The 15,953-nt window shown below is 46.9% G+C and overlaps 1 protein-coding gene across 6 annotated transcripts in view; it reads left to right on the top strand.

Annotated features, from left to right (window-relative positions):
- The window catches only part of MTMR14 (myotubularin related protein 14), a 48,586-nt gene that overhangs the window by 15,475 nt on the left and 17,158 nt on the right, over positions 1 to 15,953 (top strand). For 4 of the 6 annotated variants that reach the window (XM_081275906.1, XM_081275907.1, XM_081275904.1 and 1 more), the window contains exons 4-10: positions 1,471 to 1,546; positions 1,883 to 1,943; positions 3,762 to 3,884; positions 5,611 to 5,684; positions 10,044 to 10,114; positions 10,701 to 10,775; positions 14,979 to 15,045. In XM_081275906.1, the coding sequence (XP_081132032.1) occupies positions 1,471 to 1,546; positions 1,883 to 1,943; positions 3,762 to 3,884; positions 5,611 to 5,684; positions 10,044 to 10,114; positions 10,701 to 10,775; positions 14,979 to 15,045 (547 nt within the window). The remainder of the gene's footprint in view (positions 1 to 1,470; positions 1,547 to 1,882; positions 1,944 to 3,761; positions 3,885 to 5,610; positions 5,685 to 10,043; positions 10,115 to 10,700; positions 10,776 to 14,978; positions 15,046 to 15,953) is intronic. The other 2 variants (XM_081275908.1, XM_081275909.1) reach the window with 1 other exon arrangement.

A 15,953-nucleotide genomic window follows, 5' to 3' on the forward strand; every position in this document is an offset into this window, starting at 1 on the left:
TGCCTTTGCTGGGGCTGGCTTTGAAATCGTGATCCTCCTGCCTCAGCCTTCCAAGCCACTGGGGTTACAGGCATGTGCCACCACACCCGTCTGTCTCCTCCGTTTTTGTTGTGGTTGTTCATTAGTTTTTGCCAAGTGCTGTGAGTCAAACCCAGGCTCTTACTTACATGCTAGGCAAGCATTCTACCATTGAACCACATTTCCTAGCCCACTTTGCATCTCCAGATTGTGTGACTTCTGCTCTTTTCTCACAGCTTCTCCACTCTCTACCATCCTGGGGCTGTGTTCTCCCAGCCTTTTGCCAACCTGCAGATGCCTCATCTCTTGGAACCTCCTCCCATTCTCCCCAACTCTACTGGATCTTATCAGATACAATTTATTTGAAGAAGTAGACTTACATTTAAATACTGAAGTACACATGGTTCCCTGGTTTCTGAAATTCTCTGACTCTTAAAATGATTCCTTCAGTGATAAGGAAAAAAGCAAAATAATATCTCAGCACAATAATAGGATCATAATTCCCCCCCCCCCCTTTTTTTTCCTTGTTTGTGCTACTGGAGATTGAACCCAGGGGTCCTCTACCACTAAGCTACATCCCTTTATTTTGTATTTTGAGACAGGACCTCATAGGCCTTTAATTTGCAATCCTCCTGCCTGAGCCTCAGTCACTGTGATTACAGGCACATGCCACTGGACCCAGCAATAATTTCTTTTTTTAAAAGTTGCAAAAAAGTATAGCTGAGTGTCAGAGTGCTCATAGAGTGTGCATGAGTCCCTTGGTTCCCTCCAGAGCTCCATAAAACAAGCCAAAAAGCCACCAAATATTTGTTCCTTAAATATCCTCCCTGCATTATGTTTCTTCATTCTAAAAAGTTCCAAGTAATAAGCACACAGACTTTGGAGGTAGTTGGTTTTGGATCAAGGAGCACCTTACCCTTTATTTTATGACCTTGTTCATTCCTTAGCCTCCTGCGCCTATTTCTCTTTTCCTCATCAGTGAAGTAATAGCAGTGCCACCTACCAGCCATACCTTCCTCATGGGCTGGTTGTAAAAGTTCAGTGAGAAAATGCATGAATCTTTCAGTACTTTGTGTACTATACCCAGTAAATCTGGAGAGGTAAAGTGGGCCTCTGGAAAATTATAGAATACTATGGGCTAGGGAATGTGGTTCAGTGGTAGAGTGCTTGCTTAGCATGTGCTCGGGTACACACAGACCAGCCACCAAATGTCCATTACTGTTAGTAACACTTTGGTGCCTCAGATTTGAGGGGAAGCCTCTAAATAAGACTGTGTATTAAGTTCCAGGCATCCTTGAGACTGGCTGTGGTAGCCTTGATGCTGATAAAAACTTTGGGGAATACACCTTGACCCATTTTGCTCACCTAGAAGAATCCAGCGCTCAGGCCTTCCTTCAGTTGATTATACTTCAGAAAACCAGCTGACTCTGAACATGTTGTTTTGTCTCTCAGCACATTTGCAGGTCAGCCACGCTGGCTGGATGGGGGGAGCTCTATGGACGCTCTGGCTACAACTATTTTTTCTCAGGTGAGTTTTAAGCAGCCTCCTCTGGGACTAAGAATGAGAATCTAGTTCTAGAGTCTGGCCGCCATGGTCACAGTTGTGTAAGGAGGTGTAAGTGAGCTGGGTGGAAACCAGGGCATTCCTTTCTTCAGGGACCAGGAGACAGCAGGAATGCTCTTCAGAGGTAAAGCACACTGTGAGACTCGTGGGCACATGGTGCTGGGAGAGAGACGTGAGGACTGTCCATGGGGTAGAGACAGGTGGTTCATCCAGGCTTGGCACTGTGGGAAGGAGGCTGGTCAGGAAGCCTTTGTGTGGAACCCACCTGCCTCTGTGCTGACAGACTGCTTTCTCTGGCAGGGGGTGCAGATGATGCCTGGGCAGATGTGGAGGACGTCACAGAAGAGGATTGTGCTCTTCGGTCAGTGCTATATGGTGGTGGGTAGAGACTTGGTTGGGGATGGGGTGTCTCACCAGTGGCAGCCATGCTTATACTGAGAGTGTGTCATCATCCTTGGTCCCTGTGAGTGGATTGCTCTTTCCTCTCTTCTGCCAAGTCCATGCCTTGAAATAGTGCTGTTGAAGTCTGTTCAGTAGTTTCATCCCAAAGCTGACTACTGAATGCCTGATCAGTCTACAGCTGGAATAAAGGAACATCAGGATCTTAGTCAGAAGGTCACACCCCTGGGGTTCCTGGAACTGCAGGTCTGAGATAGGCCCCAGACATCTATATTTGTTGTTGTTTTTACTAGCATTGAACCCAGGGACGCTTTACCACTGTGTCGCATACCTAGCCTTTTTAATTTTTATTTCAAGACAGGGTCTCACTAAGTTGCATAGGGCCTCGCTAATTGCTGAGGCTGGCCTCCAACTTGTGATTCTCCTGCTTCAGCCTCCTGAGTTGCTGGGATTAAGGTGTGAGCCACTATGCCCAGCTACCCTCTGTTTTAAAGCCCCATAGAGATTCCATTGTGCAGTTAGGGTACCAGCTCCCAACCTGTCAGGTGTCACATAGCACAGGGAGGGGGAAACACTTCCCACAGAATCCTTGTATCCCAACCTGGAAGTTACATGCGGTGACTAGAAGTCCCACAACTGCATGATTGTTGCCTTGAAAAGAGCTTGATACAAATCAGTGTTTTGAGGGAGTGTGTTGGTTCACACTCTTCCTGTCCCCTTTCAAATTTTTATCTATCTATCTACCTACCTATTATTTATTTATTTGTGGTGCTACCCAGAGCCTTGTGCATGCCAGGCAAGCACTCTACCTACTAAGCTATATCCGCAGCTCTCAATTTTTTTTTTTTTTTAATAGCAGTATAAGATATTTTAGAAAATCACCTTTGCATGGTTGGCACCACGTGGCAAGTCTGTAACTTGTGTGAAGCGTCTCTGGAATGCATGTGAACACTCTAGTAAGGTCAGCTGCCCAAATCATGGATTGGTGCGGGAAAAGTCATCTTGCTTTGCGCCAGTTTTGCCCATTAGCTCTGAAAGCAGTGGCTTTGGCTTGTGCACAAGAATGTTTGGCTCTCCCCACTCAAGATCAGGTGACCTCTGCCTCAGCCAGGTCATTGGCAGCATGCACTGTTGGTAAAGAGACTGCTAGGGCCACAAAGCAGTGGACATTAAAAACTAAATGTGATGGCGGGACTGTTTACTTTTTATACTTCTGTCTGTATCTGCATGGCTGATCAGAAGGTAGCCTGGGGATTAGAAAAATGTTATCTTTCTGCTTGCTTCATAGGCTTGCTAAGTACAGAGAATTTACTTGCTAGTATTTCACAATCACTCGATAAAATAGCTCTACAAAGTCTCTCTCTCCAAGAATTTCAATCTGTTATATTATGAGCGAGGCATGTGGCAAAAATGGTCCTATATGGGGGAAAGGGAGGGGGTGGAGGAAGATCAACTCTAATAGAAGCTCAAAGACTCTATCAGCCACCAGCTCACTTTTCTTTAGATCTGAGATTATCTTGAGTCTCCTGGTTTAATGTCAAGCAGTGCCAGAAAGCCCTTTCCTGTTCTGGCTGAAAATTGCTCCCCTTTGAAATGTGTCCCAGAGGTGGGGGTAATCTCTTAAAAAGTCACCTTCCCTGCACCCTCCCCTTGGCCTCTGGAGAAGAGTAACTCAAGTTCTTGCCAATGACACCCATACTTTCATGAATGAGCTCCCTATCACTGAACAACTCTGAGTGAACATGCTTTGTAACTTCTCCCTCTGGCTCTTTTATTTCAGAAGTGGGGACATGCATCTTTTTGATAAGGTCAGAGGCTATGACATCAGGTTACTTCGGTACTTGTCAGTCAAGTACATCTGTGATCTAATGGTGGAGAACAAGAAGGTGAAATTTGGCATGAAGTAAGTATGAGCACCTACCTCAGAGTGGGTAGAAGTGATGTGTTCACAGCTTACAGGGCTGGCTGTAGTATGTAGTAGGTGTTGCCTGCTGCCCTCATGTCTAGATCACTCTGCAACCTCTCACTCTGTCTTCAAACAGCTTTGTGAGGCAGGCACCCATGTCTCTCTTTTGTATGGACAAGAAAGAAACTGAAGCACAGAGACTAGGTAACTTGCTCAAGGTTATTTAGTTTTGACCGTGGGAGCCATTGACTAAGTGCCTCCATTAGACACTGTTTTATTTTTATTTTTCCCCTTTGGCTCTAAAGTATGTGCCATCCTTGATATATTAGAATCTCTTTTAAAATGGACCCAAAAATTTAGTGTGTACCAAATATTTGCTTCATTGACTACTTTTACATTAAAATACCCATGTGAGTCAGGTATGGGGTAGTACACACCAATAATCCCAGCAACTCAGGAGGCTGAAGCAGGAGGATTGCAAGTTCAAAGCCAGCCTCAGCAATTTAGTGACTCCCTCAGAATTTAGTGAGACCCTGTCTTAAAAAGGGCTAGGGATGTGGCTCAGAGGTAAAGTGCTTCTGGGTTCAATGCCCAGCACTAAAAACGTAAAATATACATATAGACCAAATTTTTATATACAGAGGCAAAACATTTAAAATGGAACCTTGGGGCTGGGGCTATAGCTCAGTGGTTGAGCACTTGCCTTGTATGCATGAGGCACTGGGTTCGATCCTCAGCACTACATACAAAAATAAATAAATAAAATAAAGATTTTTTAAAAAATGGAACTTAGGTTAAGATAATGAAATTTATGGAGTTTTCTCAAAAAATTTGTTGGGCTGGGGGTGTGGCTCAAGCGGAAGCAATCTCGCCTGGCATGCGCGGGGCGCTGGGTTCGATCCTCAGCACCACATAAAAATAAAATTAAGATGTTGTGTCTATCGAAAACTAAAAAATAAATATTAAAAAATTCTCTCTCGGGGCTGGGGATGTGGCTCAAGCGGTAGCACGCTCACCTGGCATGCGTGCGGCCCAGGTTCGATCCTCAGCACCACATACAAACAAAGATGTTGTGTCCGCCGATAACTAAAAAATAAAAAAATAATTCTCTCTCTCTCTCTCTCTCTCTCCCTCTCTGTCTATCTATCTTTCTTTTAAAAAGTTTTTGTTTAACTTTTTTTTTCCAAATATCTTTTAATTCTCCTAAAAGGTCTTAGAAAATAAGTGACACTGATGCTCAAGTCCGAGTTCAGCTTCCTATGGACACATTGCCCTACCTGCCTCCACCCTTTGTCAAATGGTCCCCAGTGATTTTTCAGGTGCCATTGTTCACTCTGTTTAGTGAAAGTTAGAGAAGGCAGTAGAGCAGAGGGTTTCCCCAACAGATCCCTTTGGGATGGCAACCTTATTTGACTCTCGTCTCCCTCTGCCCTACCACTCATGTTCATGGGGCATGTGTGGAAGGTGGTCTTGCAATCTCTGGTTGTGATTGAAGTTTGCTGCAGTGTTGGAAGGAGAGGGAGCTCTCACTGAGATGTTAGAGTCAGGGCAGGGAAGTAAGGCTTTTTCATTTTTCAAAGTAAGCACTGCTGAGGGGAATGATTCTTAACTCTGAAGAATTGTTTTTTAGCACAAGGTTCATTTTAGGTTGTTAAATATTCATTTAAGGAAACGTGTGTGTCTGTGTGTTGTGACCATAACTCATTGTGTCCTTGTCTTTTAGTGTAACCTCCTCCGAGAAGGTGGACAAAGCCCAGCGGTATGCCGACTTCACTCTCCTCTCCATCCCGTATCCAGGTAGGGAGCCCTTTTCTAGTCAAGGGACAAGCTTCCCAGGCCTCGGGACCCTCAGAAGCCAGAAGCAAGCCTTCTATTCTTGTATACATTGGTATCCTGGGAGCTTTCCAGGGGAACTTGTGTTAGCCACTGTGGACATTTGGCACCCAGTTACATGTACTCACACAGTGTGATGGTGTCCTGGAAGGAACTTTCCCCATGGGGTCCAGGACGCGAGTCCTGGCAGTGGTGCTCAGTAGCCACAACCTTGAGCAAATTACTTCACCTCTCTGAGCCTCAAGTGATAGTTGAAACTTGGAAAGGTTCAGCTCAGGGGTTTGTTGGAAAGATTAAATTATGCATATCCAAGTGCTCTGTGCACATAAAGTACTATTGAAGCACATGTAACATTACTAGTACATCAGCAAATGTTCACATGACTCAGGCAAAGCTGTACTGATGGTGCAGGAACAAGTAATTGCTCTGAGTCCCCAGTGACCGTACAGTGGCCTCCTCATCCTGCAAAGCATTCTGGTGTCAACAAAGCTGCATGTGCTTTGTTGAAGAGTGCATGCCCTCTGTGGCCAGGGCTGCATTCTCTGTATTGGAGACAAAAGCCAAATTGGATCACTGCAGCTCTCTGGACAGCCATGCCTGTTCAGCAAGGGGGGCCAAGGAGCCAGAGCATCAGTGCACAACTGAGCCCACAGCAAAGTGTGCTTCTTCCTTGGAACCTCTGTCCTGTTTCTCAGCACTGGCTTCAGTCTTGGCTTATACCTCATCTCTTCAATCTTGGAGCCACAGCAAGGGCAGGCTGGCGACAGCCTCATTAAGAACTACAGGTTCATGTAGTGCCTTGTAGGGGAGAGCATCCTCATCTAGTGCAAGTTGGTGGTATTCAGAATCATCCCCTGGTGGCCTGGTACCCTTAAAGTGGCTCCACCTAGGTCTCATAACTTTTATGTGCCAGTTTAGTATTTGGTACCATGAAAGGCTGGGCATGATGGCTTGCCTGGCACTTGTGTCCTTGAATGAGGCCCTGAACATCTCTGAGTTTCAGTTTCATCCTTCATAGCATGAGGATAATGGCACTTATTTTAGAGTAAAGTGCCTGTCCTGTCTTAACAGATGCTCAGCAAATAACAGTAAAATGGGAAGAAAGTCTCCAGAAACCTTCTCTTCCCTAAAAGTGACTTTGGCCCAATGTAGATTGAGATGGTGATGAAGTGGGCTTAGTGGTGTCAGAGCCACACTGGCAGAAGGTGAGTGTGTGCACCAGGCCCTCAGGTTTTCTTACTTGACTCCCAGGAAAGCCTAGTGGATGCCAAGCCTGATCTATCCTCTGTAAGCAAAAGGGTTGTGCTGCTTGAGGATCCAGGCATGCTTTTTAATTTTTATTTTAGGGGCTGGGGATGTGGCTCAAGCAGTAGCGCGCTCGCCTGGCATGCGTGCGACCCGGGTTCGATCCTCAGCACCACATACCAACAAAGATGTTGTGTCTGCCGAGAAGTAAAAAATAAATATTAAAAATTCTCTCTCTCTCTCTCTCTCTCTCTCTCTCTCTCTCTCTCTCTCTCTCTCCTCTCTCACTCTCTCTTTAAAAACAAAATTTTTTATTCTAGTTCCACATAGGACTTGGTTAGGAAAAATAGTTCTGCTAGAGGTATAAATACAGAAAAATAGTGCAGTACTATTTTTGCTGTAGTTTGGCAACTTGTTACAAAATGCCCCAAATGTTAACAACTTTTGACCCAGGTATTTTTTTTTTTTTTTTGATGATGTTGTTATTATTGTTTTATTTAGAGGTGAAAAGTTTATTTTGGGCTGATGGTTTTAGAGGTTCAGTCTGTGATCAGGCAGCTCCTTTGCTCTGGGTCTGAAGTGAGGCAGAACATCATAGCAGAAGACATAGTGGAGGAAAACTGCTCAACTCATGGCAGCTGAAAAGCAGCCACTTATTTATTTTCTTTTTTGACAGTACTAGGGATTGAACCCAGGGTTGCTCTACCACTGAGTTACATTTCCAATCCTTTTTATTTTTTACTTTGATCAGACAGGGTCTTGCTAAGTTGCCCAGCCTGGCCTCAAGCTTGCAGTTCTCCTGCCTCAGCCTCCTGAGTCACTGGGGATTACAGGTGTATGCCAGCACACCTAGCCCAGTTATTTTCTTAATCATTCATTATTAGGCCATAATCCCATTGATTTGGGGCTAAAGGTGTTCGTCATGATAATAAAACTAGGAACATGTTTGTTTCATAATCCTTATGGGGCTGGGGTTGTAGCTCAGTGGTAGAGCACTTGCCCAGCTGTTATAAGGCCCTGGGCTTAAGAGCAAAATCCCATTTCAAACCAAAACTAAAAAAAGAAGAGGAGCTTGGGATGTTGCTCACTGGTAGAGCCTAGCATGTGGGAGGCCCTGGGTTCTATCCCCAGCACTGCCAAAAAAAGAAAAAAGAAAGAAAACAAAACAAAATTAACATTACCCAAACCAAGTCATGAAATGGACTTTGATGCCATTTAAGGAGTCTCAGTGGGGCCTGTAATGACAAAGCCCAGACAGTAATTGCAATAGTATCAGTTCTGGCTTTGTGTAACTCATCTAGACTAAGACTTGCCCTTGGAAATGAGAAGTGTTGAGAGTATACTTCCTTCTAGACACCAAAATAGATGGGGCCAAACCTTACTGCCCAAGTTTACTTAATTTCCTCCTGAGTAAGTTGCTGCTGTCACCCTGCTCTTCGTCCCTTCCCTCTGGCCTGCTGGTGCATTCAGAAGCTGCTCTGGTAATAAACATCAAGCACTGCCCTAAGTACCAAGTCTATTTTAATTCTGTTTTCTCAGAAACTGCTTCTGCATCATGGGCTCTTCTGAGCTCAGCCTAGGGCTTGCAGTGTTGATTTGAGCAGCCAGAGTTTGGGAAAAACAGAGCACTTCACTGGGCCCTGAGAGATAATTGGTAACTCTTCTCAGCCTGGGCTCATAAGCTTTATCTGGTATTTATAATTCTTCTTTGTTCGGGTGAGGCACCACAGAATAGGCTGAAGTGTTACTGCTGAAAATTATTTCTTGACTCTTCAGACAGCATGAGGCCTGGGGGATAGAGTGAAGCAGTGTGTGTGGAATGAATGCGGTGCTGAATACACGGGTGGGTCCCCAGACCTTCCTCTCCATAGGGACCCTTCCATTTTCCCTGAGGCACAGAAACACAGCGTAAGAGTTGCTGTAGAGGTCCTCATGAATTGCTTTGGTCTATGGCCACTTCTATCGAATTGAGACAATTTCTCAGTTGCCTTCTGAGACCTCACCAGACTTGGCAGTGTTGCCAAAGCCATGTATCCCCTGAAGTCCATGTGGGCCCTAGTTGAGGAACTGAGAGTAATTGCAAGAGGCTGCTCCCCAGTGCCTTCTCCCTCCCTATGCCTTTGTATAGGCAGCAGCCAGCTGGTGGCCTAGCTGCCCCTTGTGCAAGGGCAAGCCAAAGCTGGGTAAACCTCATCTCCGGCTATGCATCTGACTATACTGCTGGGCTGGCTCTGTGGGCTCCACAGTGGCAACATGGTGACAGTGGTGTGCTGCTGTGGAAATGCCATTTGTACCAGGCCAGTGCTCACTGTTTTATATGTATTGTTGTTTTTCTTCCTTGATTATTTTACAAATATGGAAACCAAGTCTTGGAAGATATTATTCCAGCTATTCATAGTTACAGGGCTGGGTGAAAAGCTGAGATTTAAAGTTGGGATTCTGCCAAAGCCCCATTCTCACCAAAGTTCCCCTCTATTCTGGAGCCTCGCCCTTGTGGAGTTTCTCAGGATTTTTCTAGCACATTGTGCAGAAAGTACCTCTGCCTACTTAAATGGAGGTAGAAGTGTCTCTGCCTATTAGGTTTCAGGCACTGTCCACTGTCCACAATCTCTCCAGTATATCAGCACATACCACACTAAAACCTGTGAGGTTCGTATGTTGTCCCCATTGTAGAGATGAAGAAGACTGCGTGGTTGCTGACATGTGTCTCTGAGGCTCCCATTGTGAGCCAGGCTTTTGTCTGCTGGGGTTGGCACTGCAGACACTTGTGGGACAGAGGGACCTTCAGTGAGGGAGAGCAACCGTGCCCTTGAACACAGATGCAGAGAGTGTTCCAAAGAAGTATGAGGGCAGGTGGTGTGATGTGGAAGGACACCGGGACCTGCTCCTGGCTCTTGTCTGCCCACTCCTGCATTCACTGCCAGCAGCTTTGACCTCACCAGAGCCACCAGCACGAAGAGTTGTGTGAGCTGCTGACCCCTCAGTCTCTCAGCAGTCAGGGCCATGGTTTGGCCAGCAATGTCTCAGAAGACTCTGTGCTGGGACAGGAGGTGTTGTGACTCTGCCCTTCTTTTCCAGGCTGTGAATTTTTCAAGGAATATAAGGATCGGGATTACATGGCCGAAGGGCTCATATTTAACTGGAAGCAGGTATGAACAACGTTGTTCAACTTGGGTCTTATGTTTCTTTGTAAAGGAAGACTGCGAACAGCTAGTTAGCTTTTTTGGGGAAATAACTACCTTTCTCCTTTCTCTTTTCTTCCCTAAATGAGTCTCATTATATCTCGTCTTCTCTTTGTGTATGCATGTTACATTCTCATCTGTGCTTTCCTCTTTCCTCTTAATGTCTTTCTTTCTTGATCAGGGTAAGATAGAAAAGTCCCTCTCTCCTCCACTCTCTTTGTAAGGGCAGAGAGCAGAGTTCTGTTTTTTCTCCAGTTAGGAGCAGCAGGCCCAGGAAACTTGATGGAGATTGAATATAGATTATTCTTGCTTATTTCAGCAGCCAACTTTTATAAATGTCTGACAGAAGCATTCCGCTCAGCTGCAGAGATCTGGTCACTCTGATTTTTAAACTATCAGTTCCAGAATAGCGTACGCTTCTGGCCAGGAGAAGGCCAGCACTGTGGAGGAACATCCTTCCTGTGGTAGCCACAGTTTTAGGGCCATGACCTTTCTGTTATCACAGCCTCTTGGGGAGCCAGTCCATGTCTCACAGGTGTCATTCTGTCCCTAGGACTACGTCGATGCCCCCTTGAGCATCCCCGATTTCCTGACTCACCCTCTGAATATTGACTGGACCCTGTATCAGGTGAGGGGCCTGATCCAACAGGCAGGATAAGGGGGTGGGGGGTAGTCAGGGGACCCCCAGGCCTGCCCCATAAGACTCTTGTGGAGATAATGCTGGCACCTGACTGTGTCACAGCCCAGGAAAGGAGGAGTTGCACTCAGTTAACTCTCTCTCTCTCCTGATTTGCTCTCGGCCCAGAAAATCAAAGCTTTCTGAACGTGACTCATTGAAAGATTTGGATCTACCAGGAGTTCTGTTTCCAGGGGACCTCATAGAGTCTGCTTTTTTTTTTCCCCCCCAGATTTGAGCTTTAGTGACTTTTTTCATTTTTCCTTTTAAAACATTTGTTAGAGAAAGAGCAGAGCCGCCTGACCTCATTTGATTATAGAAACTTTAAAATTACTTCCATTATGTTTTCCTCTGTTGCTGCCTGCCACAGAGGGGCCCTAGTCTTGCTGGATGGACCTGTCTCTCCACCCTGTTGAGCCCACACAGTCTAAACGCTTCCAGTGGTCTGGATTGCCATTACTTCAGACAGCACAAGTAGCCTTTCCTTCCCCACGTTCTGTCCCTGTGCCTGGCTGTCCCCTCTCAGCTTCCTCTTGTTTGGCTGACATACTGCCCTTCAGATTTGGCTCAGTGACAGCTTCAGGAGGACTCTCCTGATCTGCCTCCTTTCTCTCCCATCCCTGGCAGGTTGGATGCGTGCATCTACCTTCTCATTAACCCCCCTGGGAACATCTATCATGGAATTTTCCACCAAGCTTTAGTCACCAAATTGGAGATGTGCTTCTGTGAGCTCCAGGAGGATGGGGACCCATGGTTTACGCATCCCAGCACAGAAACAGGCAGAGAGCCTAGAGAAAGGATGAGCCAGTGACCCAGTAGAAACATCCTGCCTCCCTACGTATTCCTCTGTCCCCATGTCTGGCCAACTCCTAGCCCCCAGGTCTCCTTTCTCAGAGAGGTCTGCATGTTAGGCAGCCAGTTGCCCCACACCTTCTTGTTTTGTCATCCTGATGGCAGGGAGTCTGGAAAGGCAGGGGCTGTCTTTATCTTATCTCGGGATATCACAGGGTAGCTGCTTCACAGCTGTCTGAGAACAGGAGAGTGATGCCAGGTCTCCCCCCATAGGTATTTCTGTAAGAGAAGGGGCCTCAGGGAGGAGAGCAGACCAGTGTTCCTTCTTACAGTCTGGAAACCTGGAGAAGGAACAGATTTAGAGGGTGGGGGAGGGCTGTCCCCTGGTCTCAAGTCCCACACTGTGCCTAGAGGATTGAACAGCCAAAGGAACTAGAGGTTTCCTTTTTTGTTTACTGTATGTAGAGGTCCAGGTAGGCCCTCCCCAAGCTGCCCTCTTCCCTCTGGCACCATTTTCCCTCCTTATGCAGGTACAAACTGGATCTGGTGAGATACTTACCAAATAAGGTGTGGCTGCTGGGCTCGGAGCATGGGTCCTGCCAAAGGGTGTTGCCTTTTTGGGAAGGAGACTTGTGTGTGTGAGCAGGAGGTCTGCTTAGTAGACAAAGCTCTGCTCAGCCAGCTCAGCTCTGTGGTCTTGAGCAATTGACCTCACTTTCCCCTGAAAGTGGAGTTGGTGATACCTATGTGGCCAGGCCCAAATGTGATCACTGTGAAAGTGTCCTTTGCTCTGAAATGCCAGACAGGTTCTCATGGTAATGAGGCAGCCAGCACTAGCTAGCTGACTCGAGGGAGTGGACACTAATAAAATTCTAGGCATGGAAGCTGCAGGGCTGAAGTAGCGGAGATGGCTTCCTCCTCTGAGGCACCTCTTCAGTGCTGCCCAGCCAGTTTGTGTCATTGGGCCTCCTGCCACTTGTCATCTTTAGCAAGGTGCAGGCCATTTCTGTGCCTCAGCACTGGGGCCCCAGGACTCTAATTCTCCACCTCCATTATCCACTCCAGGAGTTGACACTCTTCATTGACACATCCCATCAGTTCTCTAAATCGTTGAGCCTGGTGGAACTCCTCGGTCCCCACCTCTGTCTCTTGTGCACTGGCTAGTCCAGGCCACTGTCACCTCTCATATCTGAGCAGAGGTTGCATTGAGGAATAACTAGGAATAGTACTAATGAGAGAGCCAACCTGGCAGATAGCAAGCACTCAAATGATAGAGCAGGGCCTTTGTTGTCACTCCGACTTAAAAACCTACCACTTTCCATGTACCTCAGCATATAGCCTCAAGACCTTCATGTAGCCTGCCAGCTTCATGCAGTCTGGCCTGGCTTGCTCTTAGGACTCTCTAATCCTCTTCCTGCCTCATTGAAAGGCCTCCTTTGAGCTTATTAAAGGAAGGGTGCTGTCCCTGAGTTTTATATGCTGTTTTATTTGTCAGAAACATGTTTTTCCTCTCTCTTCTCTTGCTTATGCTCTCCTATGTCACCAACTCCAAAAGGCCCTCCCTATTGGTTGTTATGCATTAGGCTAGGTCTGCAGAAGGCAACCCCATAGGGAATATAATTGGGCTTGGTCTTTGAGGGGTGAGTAGGAGTTTTTCCAGCCAGGAGAAAAGATACTCCAAGTACAGAAACAAGCAGAGGCATGGTGCTTACTTGGCTTTGCTCCCAGAGACTGGTGGATCGCCTGGGATGAGTCAGAGGTGAACCTAGGTTTTAGCACATCTCCAGACCCTCCTTGTATGCAGCAATCCCCAGACTTCAGTTTCTTACTCTGTTATTGTAGCACCTGTCCCTATAGTGTAGATGTGACTGGAATGTGGACTTCAGAGTCTAGAGGGGCTGGTTTCCTCCTTCAGCTCAGCTCTGTGCCCTTGGGCCTCTCCAGCCTGTGGCTCCTCCCACCAAACTGAGAACAGGCTGCCTCTGCCTCTCCCTGACCATGGTGTGATTATTGGTGTCCACAGAGCTCCAGCCCTCTGGCCTTGTCCTGCCCTGGCTGCTGCAGTCCCCCCAGCACACCTGACACGCTGGGCCTTGTGCTGCATGATTCCTGCCTCTATCCTTCTACTCCTGTTCCTGGAGCCTCTTGAGAATCCAAGCAACAAAGGAATTTATTGGCAACAGTATGTCTGACACATTGAGCCAGACAAGTGGAGACCCTTGTACTCCTGCCAGTAATGGCGTTGTTAATGCAGTGCTGCAGCAGCTGTCTCCTGAACTGCTGAAAGTGGGTCAGAACTCTCCGGGGGCGTGGGAGGGTCAGGCCAATAAGCCTGGTTTAAATTCCTGGGAAAACCATTCCAATTACAGGTGTCGTGTTTCCCTCCCCCTGGGAAGTGCTCTCTTGCTGGCATGCGCCACCCTCTCTGCACATCTCCAGAATGCTGATAGGCAGTCATGTCCTAAGAGAACAGAGGCTGTCCCCAGCCAGGGAAAACGGCTTTGCAGAACTGGGTCAGCCCCCTCCGTGAAATCCCAGATTGGGAGTGGGCTGCTTCACATTGCCTGGTCTAGAGCTCTGGCTTGGACTTGAGTTGGGCTCTGCTCTCTTTATGGTTTTTGCTCATTTCTCATCTCCTACCTCAAGGGCCTCCTGTTAGAAAAGGTCTTGTCTGCTAAACAGATTGTGTTTATTCATCAGAAGACAATATGCAGGGTAGGGGGCGTGGCTCAGCATTAAGGTACTTGCCTGGTATGCAGGAGGCCCCTAGCTCAATCCCCAGCACTGCAAGGAAAAGAAAAAAAAACACAGACTATGCAGCAAATAGCAGTAAAAAGTGCATGTAACATGTTTGAGAAGGTTAATATTCTAGTTGGTTCCTGTGATATGATGGCAAATGAAAAATTGCCTGGCCATTTGAGATATTGGCCATAGGCTTAAAGCTCTTCATATTCCTTCATTGACACCTATGCTGGGCACCTGAGACTTAGAGAACACTAAAGTACAGGGGGCTGTGGGTCTGTCCTTCCCCTTCCTTGCCCTAAGAGCAGGTTAGACATGTTGTAGTTGATATAGATGCAACAGAGTAAGGGAGTGCAAGGAGCTCTCGGAGCTGGGGGAAGAGCATCTTGGATTATCTGGAATTTGAGACCTGTGGCTGCAGACCAAAAGCATTATGTGCTCATTGCTCCAAAATAACACTTAGCATTCTATTTATTTTTTATTTTACAGTGCTGGAATTGAACCCAGCACCTTGTTCATGCTACCACTGAACTATACCCTCAGCCACTGTTTTATTTTTAAAATACTTCCCAGTCTGAGTTAATGTGTCCCTATTCCCCTTTCCTTTGTCTTGTCCAACAGAGTTGGGACCTGGTGCAACAGACACAAAACTACCTGAAATTGCTGCTCTCCATAGTCAACAGCGATGGTGAGTCTCATCTTCCCTGAACCCTCAAGCCATTGTATCTTCTGGGTGTTCCCAGTTCATGACACCCAGGCTGGAGTATTTTTCAGAGTTGCAAACCCACCATTTGTATTGTGGGAGAGGGATTTGGGGGTTCCCTAGAATCCCACAAGGCTGGGTGGGATTTGTCCATTGGCATCCTTAGTTCTTAAAACCCTAGAAGTCAAAATTATCTTATTAGCATCTGAGCCATACACGAGGCAGTGCACTGGCTCAGGTGGCCTTTGAATTGTGCACATTGGATTGTGTCTGAGGCTAGAATGGGCCTCTAATCCAAAAGGACAAGACTTGAGATACCCAAATAAGTACTGACTGCTTATCCAGTGCACCTAAGCCTGTGGAGGGCCTGTTCTTGGGATACCGGTTGGGTGAGCCTGTTTTGTGCAGCATCTCCAGAGCCAACCGTTAACTCCTTGGTAGCAATCAGGACTTCTGCTTCCTGCCTGAACGAGTAGAAACGTATTGGCACATGGAACTGAGAAGGCCTTTGAGCAGAGCCAGATGTCTAATGAATATCATAAAGGATCTCTCTGCATTTCTCAAAATCACCATCTCGTTAGCTTCACGGCTGGCAGCTATTCCACACTCTTCTGCTGCCTTAGTTCCCCAGAGGGGAGAGACATGCTCATTGGTCCAGTTTGGGTCAAGTGCCATGCTTGAACTTGATCACTGTGCCCAGATGTATATTTAGAAAATATACAGGGGTGTGTATTTAGAAAAGAAGGAAGAAAAAGTCTCATGCTGTTCCCTGGAGCTGGGCAGTGGCTCTGGCTGGGGCAGTGCCATCCCTCAAAGGGCTTGTGGAGGTCCTCTCAAGAGTTTGGGGAGCGGGCTGGGGATGTGGCTCAAGCGGTAGCGCGCTCGCCTGGCAT

The sequence above is a fragment of the Spermophilus citellus genome, assembly GCF_964194105.1.
Source record: "Spermophilus citellus genome assembly, chromosome: 19".
NCBI classification, from domain to species: Eukaryota; Metazoa; Chordata; class Mammalia; order Rodentia; family Sciuridae; genus Spermophilus; species Spermophilus citellus.